The sequence below is a fragment of the Notothenia coriiceps genome, unplaced genomic scaffold, assembly GCF_000735185.1.
Source record: "Notothenia coriiceps isolate Sejong01 unplaced genomic scaffold, NC01 NC01_scaffold00002209, whole genome shotgun sequence".
Taxonomy (NCBI): domain Eukaryota; kingdom Metazoa; phylum Chordata; class Actinopteri; order Perciformes; family Nototheniidae; genus Notothenia; species Notothenia coriiceps.
The window spans coordinates 108,118-124,603 of NW_011334910.1; the positions used below are offsets into that span (position 1 = coordinate 108,118).

The 16,486-nt window shown below is 40.1% G+C and overlaps 1 protein-coding gene across 1 annotated transcript; it reads left to right on the top strand.

Annotated features, from left to right (window-relative positions):
* The first annotated feature begins 399 nt into the window (after positions 1-399).
* On the top strand, positions 400-15,708 carry ctsba (cathepsin Ba). The gene is made up of 11 exons (XM_010795914.1): positions 400-527; positions 9,004-9,131; positions 9,213-9,298; positions 9,499-9,613; positions 10,147-10,262; positions 10,810-10,895; positions 13,251-13,397; positions 13,841-13,957; positions 14,153-14,281; positions 14,601-14,682; positions 14,996-15,708. The coding sequence occupies exons 2-10, from the start codon at positions 9,009-9,011 to the stop codon at positions 14,672-14,674; spliced, it is 993 nt and encodes a 330-aa protein (XP_010794216.1). The 5' UTR covers positions 400-527; positions 9,004-9,008; the 3' UTR covers positions 14,675-14,682; positions 14,996-15,708.
* Positions 15,709-16,486: the final 778 nt, after the last annotated feature.

Consider the following 16,486-nt stretch of genomic DNA (forward strand, 5'->3'; position numbering starts at 1 on the left):
ATATTTTTTATTATACTCTATTATACCTTACCTTATAGCCTACCTTTTAAAGTCGAATCAGATTCACATTTCATTAATAATAATGATAATCCTAACATTATTAATTATTCTTCTACCATTACCACTACTACTAAAATAATAAAATAGGGTGTGGTTCAGCACCACCTAGCGTTTAGACTGAAGTAGTGTAGCTTTACTCCATAACGCTCTTTTATCATTAATGGTTTACCAGTTAAATCCAGATTCAGATCATTTGTCTGGAAATGTGTCTGTGAATGAAACATTTCTGATGATCTTACAAACCAAGAAACCCACATATTGGAACAAAAAACGAGAGTGAGCTTTTCAACGCGGGTCACATGAGCTGCATTCATGTGACCGGATCACGTGATACCAGCCAGAGTAAATAAAACAGGAGGACCATCTCATAAATGAATCACAGTTTGTTAACCTGAGACAACTAGAGACAAGAAGGGGAACCTGAAGCTGAAGATTTAAAGTTCACACAGCTGACACACGAGCTACAGGTAAATTATTTATTTTCTTGTCCCTTTGTCCTCCACTTTTTACCATTTCCGGTTCTCAGTTAGATACAGTTTGTTTACACGGTGAGTAAGCAATTTGCTAACATAGCTAAATGTGTTACACTTTGATTAAACTAGTAAAAAACACATATTACTAAATCTCCAGCTAATATTGTTGGACTGACTAGTTTCATACAAAAATCCGTTTGAATCCAGTTTGTTGTCATATCTTCATGTTGGTTGTTGTGTTGACTGCCTGTCTCATGTTCAGAGAGGTGATAAGATACACATGTGAAAGCAGGGCGGCTAACACACATCTATTCATGATTAAAGGACACATGGTCGGGGAATATGGTATAGGCAGCACATGCAAATAAATAAAGGCAATAACCTAAAACCTGATGTTAAAATGTATATGAAACCTAATACTAAACTGGTGTCACATCAATGAAGTGGAAATCGAAACTATGTTTTGTAAGGGCTGGAGGCAGCCATTCTGTCCTCTGCTTCTACTAGACAAACAAGATAAGCTGAGACTTGTTTTACAGATGTATTAACATGTCGGAGAAAGGGGGGGCATACTTTTATGGAACTGGAATAGATTGTCCTTTTTTAAATATGGGCTCGATTAAAACCATCTCTTCTTTACAAAATAAATTGGAGGGAGGAGATGAAAAAGTGGTACATTTGCAATCGCAAGCAAAATTGTCATTGACTTTATCTATTGAGTTAATCAAGTATTGGATTCCCTTCCTGTTAGCAGGTCCTCAGGACTGTGACAAGGAATAATGGATTTGTTTAATCTGTTAGCAGAACAATGGAAAAATACAACTAGATTTATAGCAAAGTGTTACAGATGTATCAAACTGTGGGTTAACTAGATGATCTGTATGTGCAGGTAAGATGAGTGGTGTGTATGTGTTACTTTTTATGTTCAAGAAATTATGCACTTTTATAGTAATCTGGCTCTAATTCCAGCTATTTTGCAGGGGAAAAAAGAATAATTGTATATTGCAAAAAGTAACATAGAATATTGCTTGGTCCCACATACAGTAACTGAGTACCTCTAATTTTGACACTTGAGTTTGGAGTCTTTCTCTTCAGAGGTACCAATAGTGATCAGAATTTTTCTATGAAAGAAGACTCAACCCTGAGTGTTGTAGAACTCGTCATGTGAGGATCATTGGTTCCACGTATAAAGGTCGGAGGTGGAGAGGAAATCAAATTCATTTTCTCGGTGGCTCTGACTCACCCATTTCTGCCTGTATCACTTAAATCTACCACATAGAGGAAAATGCACAACCCCTCACCTTTTTAGAAGGCTGTTTGTTACTCATCAAGCTCAAAGCGGGGCTGCCAAAAATGTTGAGATGCAAGCAATGTGTCCTTGCAGTCTTGATTTATGTAGCTTTTGTGAGTTGTGCTATGACAACTGTTGAAAGTCATGAGACTGATTCTGACAGATCAGAAAGCTGAAGGTTCACTTCCCCAAAAAAGTCATCCAAAGCATATTTTTATCTGCACAGCAGTTATGTTTGTGTGATTTAACCACTTCTCTAAAAACTAAACATGTCCTGTCAACTGAATTTCTGTTGTGACCCAAAGCGTTCAATAATTTGAACATTGTAAATCGCTTTACAGATCATCAATATAGTTCAAAGCTTTAGAAAAAATGTATGACTCTGAAGTCCCCACAACCAATCTGTACCTACAATCTAGTGTAATGAACTTCTACTGATCAGAAAACGACTGTCCATTTGTGTTGAATTCCATAATCAGATGAAGAGTAGCTTGTGGTATTAAAGAAAGCTGAACACAGAAGCCTTGTTTAGATTATAGAGAAAGAAAAACAAGTGGTTTAAGACTTCACTCTGTAAAGAGGGTTATACAGTCTTAATTTCCCCCTGTGTACTTTTTGCTGTATATATTTCATTGGCCTCAGTCATGTGTCATTAAACCAGTTTCTCTGAGATTCATATTTCCTCTGTTTCTCTTCTTCTTTCTCTGTAATAAACAAACAGGACATTCTTAAACAGGTGCGCTGGTGACCGAGACAGACTTGTGTTTGCCAGGGCAAATCTGAGTTTGGCATGAGACTGATTTCAAATGCAGTGATTGGTAATCTTACCTGGAACAAAATAGGGTGATACAGAAACATTATCTCAATGCTTTTTTTTTTCGCTTCTCAACGTCATTTGTTCTTCGCTAGTACTGTTTGGCTCACCTCATCTGTTCATTAAGAGTTTGAGGCTGTATGTTAAGCCACTCCCTATATGCACTGGTATTGATTCTTAGCACACTCCATGCCTCATATTTAATAGCCTGCATTATGTTTTCTAATGGATCCATGTCTGGAGCCGATCTCATCTCTCACCAGTGCACTTCACCTCTCCTGGTGACGTGGACCATTACCAGCATGCTTTTACCTCAAATCTAAAAGACTGCATACATTAGCATTCACAAGGTGTTTTTTCTGCAGAATTAGGATGTGTTGTTCTCAGGGTTTTTTAAGGGGGAAGCGAAACCCTGTCCGTCTAGTGTTGAATCTAAGGTATTGGTTAAATTTACAGAACTATATTGTAGATGCCTGCTGATGCAGCGTTTTTAACCACTGGAAAGATGAGTCAAGCATGACTGAAAGTAAGAGGTTTTCTCTGTGTACACTGTGTGTGCATGTTCCACTTGTAGCTGCAACCAGAGTGACGAAGTCTATCCAGCTGTGGGAAAATGTTTCTCTTTTTCTAGTCAGAAGTTTCAGGAGTCTACGTGAGTGTGTTCAAGCATATCATTGGATTGTATTGATTTACAATCGACACAGAATTTCTCCACATAGTTTTTATAAACGGCTCCCTTTATCTTACTGATATAGCCTCTGACCTCTTACCCTTTTCTTATCGTTTTCTCAGTAAAATGTTCTGATTCACTTGGGGCTAGATAGGCTCCTGCATGTTTGTTCTTCTAGCTTTCTTTGTAAGACATTGTTATCCCTTAAGCCTACAGCCTTTACTGTGATCGGTTCAGAGAAAAAAAACAAAATGGATTTTTTTTGGAGAGAGAGACCACAAATTATGTATACTATATAGGACAGTAAACCTAAAATATCGTTTAAAGTTGGAGAGATATAAATAAATGTTAACTAGCTAAGATATGAATGAACAACAGAAATAAAATAAGTTAGATTTATTGGCTATAGTAGGTTATTTGTTATGTTCATATACTTATTTGATTATTAAAATGTAAACCGATCTTTTTCATATTGGTGTTTTTTAGAGTTGTACCCCCTAGATCAGGGGCCTCATTTATAAAGGGATATACGCTCAAAAAATGGCGTACACCAGTTTCTACGCAATGTTTGCGATTTATAAAATACTAACTTGACGGGAAAACGTGCGGTCCTCCACGCAAACTCTAACCCATGCGTACACACTAAGCACAAAAACGGGAGAGACGAGAAACTACGACACTGTTAGCAGAAGGAAGAATGGAGAGAAATATGTGGAAATAATACCATAAATAAAATGTTACCTCATTTATCATATATGAAGAATTCATTTTTCAAACATTGATCAAAGCCAATCTTAAAATGATTTAACAAATGCCTGTTTGCGAGTGCACACAAAAACATAACTGGGAGAAATAAATAAACACGGATATGTTATTTAAAACCACCTCGAATATTTTGTGTTAATGTTATGAAATGTTTTCTCATAAATGATGCGGTAAGCAGGAGGACAGAATTACGTCTAAACTGACGCCGTTTTGCATTTCTATAGGTTGTAGATACGAGCATGGTTTTATATATGTTTAATACATGTTTAATCGTGTTTTATACCGTTTGCCAAGACTTGATAAGTCGCTCGTAAAACACAGGAGGTATGGAAACTAAGAGCACCATATGTGGTAAATTGTACAGCTAATGTAACACAACACATTAGTTGTATTTCCTTTATAGAGTTGCTGCAGTGGAGACGCTGCGCACAGCTGATCGACAGCTGGGACGCAAACCACCAAATACAAAAACATAATTCAGATCCAGTCGTCATGACTCCACTCCGGAGGGATTGCCCGATCATTTCTTACAGTTTCACATCAAGGGCGGGTCTCCTGTCCCCGGTACAAACACACTGCCTGAGGAAGGCTATGTGTATTTTTGTTGTCATTAACCTTTTTCGGACCACTTATCTATTTATTTTGGTGACGATCCGACCTCCATGCTGCTACTCTGGTTCAAACTGCATCCACCAAACAATATGATTTATCTCGACCTCCCCAAAATAACCAAAATCTGACACGGTCTGAGATTTTTTTTTTAGCTATCGTCATTTCCTGCTATCTTCTCCATAAAGTCAGTCAAAATGAATGAGATGAAAGGGCGTTTCTTTGACTATTTATAGGCAAACATGGGCGTTACGTGAAGCCCGCAAAAGCTGCACCGCATTTCGAGTCGGTTGTGATTTATAAAGGGAAACAGGTGTAGGAAGTGCCATATGCACTTTCCTCGCCGGTACACAATGTTTGGTGAATCGGAAAGTGGCGGAACATTTATGGACCTATTTTTCGGATTTCTACTACGTAAGCAACCTTCCCACGTCAATCCTACAAACGGCGTTATACATGAGGCCCCAGGAAACTCCTGGCGTATCTGGCGGACAACACACACACACAGGATGACCAATCTGATGCCTCGTCCTAAAAAGCCCCGGCAGCAGTTTACAAAGCTGCGATAGGCAAGATGTTGAAAACGCCTATAAGGGGAGGAATGGATGATATACAGTATTTATATGTATATTTACACATGTTCATTTTTTTACATTTCTAAAAATAAAGTTTGATGGAAATACTTAGTAGCCTTTCTTCCCTGAATTATTTGCTCCTATAACATATCATTCATATATAGCAAACCATGATTTGATGATTGATTTTTCATCAAACAGTAGTAGTTTATTACAGGTAAAAAATAACTTACTCTTCTATAACAACAGTTGTAGGTACAGTTCGGTTAGTTAGCGTATAACATATACGCAGTGGGGGCCGGCCCATAGGGGCGCTAGGGGCTCCGCCCCCCCTCTTCCCACATGTTTGATTGTCTTTCAAAATTAAAAATAAATAAAAAAATATATTTCCAAAAAATATTTTTATTTTATTTTTATTTTTATTTTTAAAGAACAAGGTAAATATTATCTAGTTGGTATCAGTAACATTTATAATCTACAATAAAATCTCGTTTAAAATTGTTTTACGATGTCAAAAGTTACTGATAAGTCACATGTTTCCTGGCTGGCCGCAGCGTGTATCATTACCCTCTCTCGTCCGGGCGGTAGAAAGGAGCCCTCAGCCAGAGCAGCAGCAGCCAACAAGCTGACTGTTGCTATCTGTAAAATATGCCGCCGAAACATAATTTCAGCCAATCAGCGTCATCAGATCTGATGCTCAAAGGGCGCCCTGTCAGCGCCCTGGCCTGTGTGTCTGTGAGTTGTTTGGACTCGTATCCAAGGTGACGCTACAGTAGTTGTCTGCAGGTGTAGACTCCGGTGCTAGTGGATCGCCGGAGCTGTAGATGAACATTTACATGCTTATTGTAGTTGTAAGGGCAATGCCTGTGGCACCATGGAGCATATGTGTGGGCTGGACCTGTATTTTACAGGAAAGGAGTGATCAGAGGGTGGAGTTGTCGATTCTTGTTCAGTTTTCATCTTCCTCACCCTCTCAGAATTTGAGTTGCGCGTGCTGCTAAAGAGACGCGCTACCATGGAAACCAAACAATGGTGTAGCTGTATTAAAGTCCGAGTGGAAACAGACGTGAGTAAATCAGATTTTGTCAGAAGAAGGGACGCGCGGGTCGTTGGTTGGGAGTTTAATGACAACGGGCCTGTAGTGTGCCGGTTTTGATGCAAAAGACAGCCGGAATGAAGGAGACCGCAGAGGAAGAACGAGGCACGAAGGAAGAGTGATGTGATTTACACCAAGCAAAATGATGGTACTTAAGTAGATATCTAAGATTTCAATTAGACGTTAAATTATTGTATTGTAAAGGCCCCTTTTATGACGAAAACTGCATTCATTTGATAGACCCCTTGCAAACTCCACGATAAGGAAGACGAAAGCAAAGGAGTGCAAATAGTAAAGTGGGGAGCGTCGGAACCATTTAGACGTTTAAGTCGCCTAAATGTATCCGGATCATTGGGCGGATTAGGAACGCGGAATGAGTTAAACGCGTATCTCACCGCTCAGGGGGGAATGCCCCCTGAATTAAAGGCCTTTGTAGGTAGCATACTGTCAGGTTCCTGTCTCTTGCGGATAGAAAGCTGAGGGCAACTTAACACGGTGCTTGAAGTGGAGACTACAACAGTTGAGAATTGTTCGTTAGAAAATGCAGAAAGATTGACAGCGAGCAGGGTATGATGCTCGCCGCCAGCCCCCGTGAGCGGGGGCCGTATTAGAAGAACGCTTTAGCGGGGAGTATTTTAAAGTGAGCTGAAGGACCAGCGACGAATGTCCGCCGCGCCGCGCGGCCCCCCCTGCGGAACGGCGTATGTTATTGCTTTAGTAGTGTAAGTCACACCATCGATATCTTTAAGGACACGTTGCATTGTCATCCGGGTTTGTTTGCGTCTGTGACCAGCTGTTGTTTGTCCTTTGTTGTTTATTAAAGTTGTGATGGTAAATTTTAGTCCTTCTGCTTTATTGCTTGTTAACGCTTCACACACACACGATGTCATCTACGTGCACATCTACACACGCTCATCACACAGTATGAACGGGTTTGGGGGCGCTAATAAGCGTCCTTGTCTGTGAGGGGGCTAAGAGACTGTTTTATGTGTAAGCTCCGTACATGGTACAGTAGTTTCATGGTGCGGGTTAAGTCGTTTTATAAATTCCGGTAAGTTGGTTATTTGTCTCTCAACTTCTTTTGAGCGTATGGGGGTTAGGTATCAGTACGTCCCCTGATTGTTACAAAAAATAAGAACTGTCTCCGAATACGTGTTGGACTCATTGTTACAAAGTAGACGCGATTTTAAATCGTAAATTGTAGACCCAGCTATTTAGCACGCCTGATGAGGATTTACGGGTGATTCTTCCCGATCAGCCCGACTCATAACAGCCGAGTTGATCTCTTCTCATAGCGGCGAGCCCCTCGTCTGGTGATCGTTTTTTCTCATTGTATAAAATGCACCTAAATTAACATTATGTGCATGTCTCGTTTACACCTAGTCGAGACTTCATTGATTGTTGATCTATGGCCACATCCTTTGTATCTTAATTACAGACGTTCAGACGTCTGGTCTTCCGTCCGCTTTGGAAAATTTTCACGTACAACGTATTACTCGTCTGGTTATGAGTGCAGTATTACGAGGCTGGTAGAGTGGTCTTGATTGTTTGTTACCCACTATGTGTGTATTTAATTGGAACATTTCGCTCTGTGGAATGGTCCACGTTTGTTTTCAGGTCGTGTCATTTCCACATTCGAATACTGATCAATGATCTTGTCTATAGTTCTCTGATCACTGCTGTGTCACGATTGCCGACACCTCACAACACACACCCCGCGGTCACTTGTACCTGCACGCCGACGCGCATGTACGCACATGATAATCTATGATCGGTTGTCAAGGATTTGGCTACACGCGTCTGTTTGGAGGTAAACGCCCTGTGANACACGGTGTGAGATGTCTTTTTTTAGCTGTTCTGTCGTCATTTCCTGCTATCTTCTTCATAAAGTCAGTCAAAATGAATGAATGAAGGGGCGTTTCTTTGACTATTTATAGGCAAATATGGGCGTTACATGAAGCCCGCAAAAGCTGCACCGCATTTCGAGTCGATTGTGATTTATCAAGGGAAACTGGCGTAGGAAGTGCTGTACGCACTTTCCTCGCTGGTACACAATGTTTGGTGAATCGCAAAATGTCGGAACATTTCTGTACCTATTTTTTGGATTTCTACTACGTAAGCAACCTTCCTACGCACGGCGTTATAAATGAGGCCCCAGGTCTCTAGTAATTGTGTGCTCAAAGTGCACCAGATTGAAGCATTTTTACTTTTCAAATGTTCAAAAAATCTCTTCCCGGGGGGGCATACCCCCGGACCACCCTAGAGGATGTGACGTCCACCCCCCAATTCACACATGTTCATACACAATACTGAATACATCTCAAGCCATTTTGACGTATATTACCTATATCCATAAGTTTCTGTTTTTGTAGTGTATTTTTCTTTAGTAGAGATTTTTCATTTATTCTTTATATATAAAATCTCGCCTAGGGCAGCAAATTCGCTAGAACCGGCACTGGTACTAGGCCTCAAGAGCCTTTCTTGTGCTGTCAGACACATAGAAACAAATTGGTGGGGCGCACTTTGCACGCACACACACTAAATAATTCCACGTGCTCACATTATGCTGGGCCCACCTGCCTTAGCACCGCTGCTATGGCTCCATCCTAGGGGAAACACTGAACACTACTCTTCACTTTGTATTTTTCAGGAACAATGTGGCATGCAGCCTTCCTGTTATTGGCTGCCAGCTTGTCTGTGAGCCTGGCTGCACCCCGCCTCCTTCCACTGTCCAGTGACATGGTCAACTACATCAACAAGATCAACACTACCTGGACGGTGAGTTTCTTCTTTCTTTTTTGTTGTTTTTATTTTCTTGAAAGCTGTTTTACCCGACTAAATCTCCTTCTTCTCCTGCAGGCTGGTCACAACTTCCATAGTGTCGACTACAGTCATGTAAAGAGACTCTGCGGTACGAGGCTGAATGGACCTAAACTGCCCATCATGTGAGTCTCATTAGTGAAACAACAACTTCAGATTTCATTATGCTCTATATCCATATGAGTATTTGCTGTGTTGTACATCCCTTACTTCTCCATAAATTGTGTACGTTACAAGCAGTATAGACCAACACTCCTACCCTATCTGCCCACCATAAAACTGTAGTTGTAGTACACAGTCATACCTGACTCTGTTTCCTCTGCAGGGTTCAGTACTCTGGAGACATAAAGCTGGCTAAGAGCTTTGACTCCAGAGTCCAGTGGCCCGACTGTCCCACCCTGAAGGAGATCAGAGACCAGGGCTCCTGCGGGTCCTGCTGGGTGAGGAAAAATATGTGACCACATTTAACTTGGGTTGAAGGCTAATATTTTTTGAAGGAAAAGATTATTCTAAAGGCATTTACTCATGATTGTGGCTGTTGTTTTGTCTGAGCGTCACACAAACACCTACAGTATAAAAGGCTTAATGTCAACAAACATGGATTGAAGCAGAATTCTTGAACAAAAACATGTTGAACATTTTAGAAATGATAACATCATTATATTTTGGACTTATTGGAAATGTTAAGCCCACACATGAGAAACAATTCTATGCATCTACCTATGTAGTCTGATTCTAGTATAGTATAATACTAGTATTATTAATGCAGCCTTATCTTTTCCTGCCTCTGTGCAGAAACATCAGGTTTAAATGGGATCAATAAAAATGCAAAAAAAATCTCCTCAGCATTTGATTTATTTTTATTTTATTATTAAAATGTCAACTTTGGGCAATCGGCAAATGACTCACTCGAGCCTTAAAATAACCACCAGATTGTTTTTGGCCTGTCTGTGACATTCCTTGCATCTTCCAGGCGTTTGGCGCGGCAGAGGCCATCTCCGACCGTGTGTGTATCCATAGCAACGCCAAGGTCAGCGTGGAGGTCTCCTCCGAGGATCTGCTGACCTGCTGCGAGAGCTGTGGCATGGGGTGAGGATCACTAACGTGTGAAAAGTTTATATGATTAAATGATTTGTTGTGACCTACTGAACTACTACCTATCGAACCTTAATTCAAATCTCAGTAGCAAACCATGTGGTCGGAAATTTGAATTACTGGGTATGTACTGGTAGAAGTGAATGAATCAATTCAAGATGGAAGGTGCATTTTATTTATAGGAATGCAGCGGTTCAATATGAAGACATGCCAACTACTCCCAAACTGACCTTATTAAGTGGATCAGGTATCTGCCATGACAGAACTGCTCTACAGGAAATACAGCAGCCCCAATGTTAGCTTACTGTACATAAAGATGATTCTAGTGACATCCACACACTGAGGTAAACATGTTTTGAAGTGAGGTTTTGACTCTTAGTATCAGCAGCTGCAGTACTGAGGTGAGATGTAGAAATCAGTCTGTTTTGCGTGAGGGGAAAGTTTGGAGGTTGCCTCCCTAATGTTTGAAGCAGCATAGTGGTTCATAATATCTATAAAAGTGGAACATTTAAATGTTAACATTATTTTTTATTTTATTTAGATGTAATGGTGGCTACCCTTCAGCTGCCTGGGACTTCTGGACCAAGGAGGGTCTGGTCTCTGGAGGTCTCTATGACTCCCACATTGGTGAGTTTTATGTGTGAAACTCCCACAGTGGTATGGTACAATTATTGTTTCAAATATTTTAGTGCATTCGTCAACTAATCGTCCATAACTAAGATTTCTTCAGTATATTGGTCATAAATGTTTTTTTTAATGCAGAATTTATTTCCAATAAGTTTTAAGCCATCTCTGGTGATCATAACGTTTAAAGGGGACCTATCATGCAAAATGCACTTTTTGATGTCTTTTATACATAAATGTGTGTCAGGGAACTCACAAAGTGTCAGAAAATAAAACCCTCTCTCTCTTCCTCCGTGCGCAAATCTCTAAAAACGGGAGCTGATCCAGATTTACGTCATATCGGATGGTGGACCCACGGCACTATCAGAAACGTTTCTGTATCAGAAACAATTCCCGACGTGTTTTGGCCGTAATAGTCTTTGTTTACATTAGCAAGCATCGCTAACACTCAAAACTAAGCTGTACTGGAGAGAGCATGTGTAAGAAGCAGGATATAAAAAGGAACTCACCTTGTGGTAAACCCGCGAGAGAGAAAGCCTTTGAGCTCAAACTGTTTCGGAAATAATCCTTGATCTAATAATCCTTGATCTAATAATCCTTGCGTTTCATCACCGCAGCATTTTAGACAGTATCTGCCAGGTCCATTGATGTATAATAAGAACCAGAATCAGAGTTTTGTTTGTGGAGAACCACCCTAGATTGTAAAAGGGTGATAAAATATGTCTTAATGTAATTTACAATTCCTCCCCTTCATTGAGGACTTGCATGTTTGNTTTTTCTCCCCAGGATAGTACTACCACCTCTCTAGCAGGCACTAAAAATGGGGGGTAAAAGTTCCCGGCACTAAGTACTCTTTTTGGTGTGAATAGGCGCGTTCACACCAAGTACTTTTCCCACGAAGGTTCCTGAGAACTCTTTAGTTCTCATGAACTAATTACAGATCGCGTTCACACCGGAAATTAGTTCCTGGGGGTGGATTAGGCAAATTAAGCCGCTGACGTCACTTCTTCTTCTTCTGCTTTGGGTTTACTGGCAGGCAGCAAACAACTTCACGGCGTATACTGCCGCCCAAAGTCCCCGGCCGGAAGTCCCCGGAGTTAGGGACTGGCTTCAGTAAAGCTGCTGGGACTCACAGCAGCTTCTACTGAAGCCTTCCGAGTAAACAGCCAGAACGCCGACACCTCCTCATCTCCACCGCTCTCATGTTTTATTTTGTGTTGTCATAAGTTAGTCTCTGTGTTTCTGCGCTGGGCTGATGCTAATGCTAATAATGCAATGCGAGGATAATAAAATTTTTGGGAGTTTGACGGGGCGTGGTTTGCATTCCGCCCAGCCAATCAGACACAGGAACCTTTTTCTCCCACGAAAGTCCCTGCTCTCTAGCAGGGACTGAAAAGGGGGTAAAAAAGGTTCTCTAGAACTAATTTAGTTCCTGGGACTTTTTGGTGTGAACGAAACTTAATCGTAGTTTTCAGGAACCTTTGTGGGAAAAGTACTTGGTGTGAACGCGCCTAATGCAAAATAAGGGGTAGGCCTACTAACGGAACTAAACGGGAAATGTACGGGGTAAAGTACTTCGGTGTGAACGCGCCTCTTGGTGTGAAAGCGGCTAATGATTCTAATAAGGGCTATAAAATAGTTCATACTGGTTAGTTAATTTAGTTTAAAAAAAATTATCTGCTGATTTACTCCCAGAATCAGCACTTTTGTAACCGGAAGTAAACTCCTTCCGGTTCCTTCGACAAAAAAGCAATGGAATTTCTCCATAGGATTTTGGAAAACAGCTCAAAATAAGGTCTGTGGTTGACACACATTTAAGAGACGGATCACGTTTTGTTCAGCCGGATAATATCCACATGTCTACCTTAATTTTGTAATTTTCTAATCATAAATCTAGTCGCCAGAAGCAAAATGCTAACGTTATGCTATAAACGAACTACAGCAGGGTCGCTGCTTCAACGTCAAGCCAACTTTTCATGAGCACGAAAAACTAACCCGTTATCCCGACTTTTTTTTTCATGTACCTTTTTAAGGGCTCCGTAATTAATCAACCTTTGACTGCAAAAAAATTGTGTTAGGCGAATCAGAGTTTTGTTTGTGGAGAACCAGCCTAGATTGTAAAAGGGTGATAAAATATGTCGTCTTGTAATTTACAATTCCTCCTTTTCATTGAGGAGTTGCATGTTTGCTCGATTGTGTTTTTGTTTGGAATATTGCTTAAGTGCGCCCTCTGCTGTTTCAGTGAATACAATAAAACAGTCTGCTGGGCATTAAAACGACTTCAAAGATAGCACGCCATCTTTGGAAGGCCAACTTCTCATGAGATTTTAAACAAAACTTTACTCTTTATGGCTACAGGTTGTCGGCCCTACACCATCCCCCCCTGTGAACACCATGTGAACGGCAGCAGACCCTCCTGCTCTGGGGAGGAGGGGGACACCCCCGAGTGCGTCTCCACTTGTGAAGCTGGATACACTCCCAGCTACAAAGCAGACAAGCACTTCGGTGAGAGGGGCAGAAGGGATTAGAGCGTAGCATACTAACATTAGCTATGTGTCCTCTCATACTCTACATGTAGCTTATTAAATAATAAATGAAATATAAAAATGGAACTGTATTTTTGCTCTAACCCTTTGATTTTATTATTTATTTATTCCAGGAAAAATGTTTTTGTATTATATTTTGTTGTAATAATTGGATGTGATCCAATGTTCTCCTGATAAACAAAGTATGAAAAAAGGAAATTATTTCAGTTGTAAACAGACTTGGTTAAAACATGATTTATTATTTGAAATACGAAAGACCAGATTGCTACAAGTTAATTGATGTTTCGTTTTGGACAAATTAATTAAATCTGGAATAGAAAACTTTTGATGAACATCCCATGTGTACACACACACACACACACACACACACTCATCACAGGACTAACTCAAAGTGTGTTGCAGGTAAAACTTCTTACAGCGTGCCGTCAGATGAGGAGCAGATTCAGAGTGAGATAACCAAGAACGGCCCTGTAGAGGGAGCCTTTACCGTCTATGAAGACTTCCCGCTGTACAAGACTGGTAAGATGATGGTCACCAGTAACGGTTATAAGCAGTACAAACACTTAAGAACTGAGTGTTTGTAACACAGGGTAATACTGAAGGCAGATTTTGCTCAGTGATTCTGTAAAATGTTGTTTCTGACGCATTTGAACTCACACTCTTGCTGACCCTCCGCTGTGTGTTGTTTCTTGGCTATTTGTGTTCCGTCTCCAGGTGTGTATCAGCATGTGTCCGGCTCTGCTTTGGGAGGCCACGCCATCAAGATGCTGGGCTGGGGAGAGGAGGGCGGCGTCCCCTACTGGCTCTGCGCCAACTCCTGGAACACTGACTGGGGAGATAATGGTGCGAAAGATGCATGTTTTATTTTGACTTGTTTTGTTTTAATCTAGGTTGGTCATTATCCTAAAACAATGTTCTCATCTCCTCTTATCTTCCTTCTGTGGACAATAAAGTAAAAATATATAGTAAATCAATTTCATTACTATGTAGAACTTTTTGAACTGAATGTACCTACCTCTTGTGTATGAGACACAAAAGCATATATCATATAGTGTCGCACTACTACTATTTTCTACTTACAAACATGGCATTTCTGGTGTTTAGCAAAACCAATTATTTTTCAATTTGTGTAAACTGACCACTGCTGTGTTTCTGTTTTTAGGGTTCTTCAAGATCCTGCGTGGATCTGATCACTGTGGTATTGAGTCTGAGGTTGTGGCTGGGATTCCCAAGTAAATACTGAGGTGAGACAACAAAAATCGACATGGATGAATAAAAATGTATTCTATTTATATAGCTCTTTTCCCAAGTGGCTTCAGATATTGGCTTTGAACAAAGAAAAAGATCTCTCTGTTGCAACCTCCTTAATTCTAAACAGTGGAGCATTGATTTGTATTGTTGCATGAACCTCAAATATCTTAGTTGATTGTTGACTGTTTACCAACCCTTTTGCTCCTATGAAAAGTTGTTGTGGTTATGAAATCCTACACAAAAGTTGAATAGCTTCTGTGGCTTGACGTCTGTGCCTTTTTTGACTCTGCGTTTTTTCTCTTGCAGGTTTTTGGCTGCCGTTTCCAAATACTCATGATCACTAAAGAGGAGACGCTGAACTCTCCTCAAATGTAACTTGTCTCACAGCTTTTAGTCCTTTCTTTTAGATAAAGCCAACTGATCACCAGGCACCATCACCTCATTTAGGTGAAATAGCAGGAGTATGTGCCTGAGCACAAACTAGCATTCTTGAATTGAAGTTTTTTTATGTGACAGAGTCGTTGTTTTACAGCAAGTTAAATCAAAGATAATGTGCATTTAATTTAATCTCAGGTGATTTGGAGCAAACTGTCACTGTTTTTAGAATATGTTTTTGTTCCCTTGTGGACACATTTTCTTATCTGACACTGGTGGAAAGTGCGGGGCATCTTCAACTATTCAGCCAATGATTGAAAGAAATTACAATACCCTGCCTTAACACAGCAAAGAAAGGTCAGTTCGATATGAATGTGTCTAATTTGTAATGGTCACAGCTTTCAAACTTTGATATTTGTATTCAATATAATTTCTCAATGCCACTCCATAATGTTAGGATGAACTCCTTGTGATGCCTGTTAGTGTTTTTACATATTAAGCATTGGTGGACAAATTGGCTTTTTTAAATGGGGTTGATAATGGGATGTTTTTATTGTCCGCCAATTGGATCTAAAATATTTGCGCCCAACTGTATGTTCTGAAATAAATGAATATGTGTTTCCCCAATATGTGTTACTCTTTAATATGCTTGCTGGCTTTCTTAAATCAATTTGTTTTTTTATCTGAATTATTTGCACCTGTGATGGGCATTAAATCACCAAGAAAGTGTGGGTCAAGCAGTGATCTATAATGTCATATATCAGTCCAAACTATCCTGATGGTTGATCAAAAAAGTATGTTTTTCCTGCATCTAAAAATGCACTTTTGTTCAATCTTATTAGTAACTTAAACATCTTTTAAAGTCATACACATGTTTTACCCTGCAAATCATTTTCTCAACAAGTTTAAAGATGATATACATTTAACTTTTTGCACTGCTCTACATTAAACCTGCCTCATCTTGTCTGGCATTGTAAATATTTCCTATAATGGCTGAATGGTTACATTGTACATGGACTGTGCGTTGTAATAAACATGTTATTTGTTGAGAACATGTACAGTTGAATGGGACACAGATAGGATGATGTGGATACATTCTATGTAAATTTTAAGTTTACAAGCCAAAACCGCCCTTTTAAAAAAAACTTTAGAATCTATTTTACACACATGAACTGTACAAGTTATTACATTTTTGGGGAAAAGAAAGGACATTTGGGGCCTGCTAAGCATTTAAATTAAACATTGGTGATGCGCATGAAACATTCCTCTATGTATTTACTTGTTATATTCTATTTAGGTGTTTATTTTTGCAGGTTTTCGTCCTGAGGTTGCCCCTCTGACATCTGATTTCCAGCCAATTTGTATGTGTGAAAGTTGCCCTCACTTCCGCCTTGCTGTCAGCGAAAACAAACACTCCCCCTT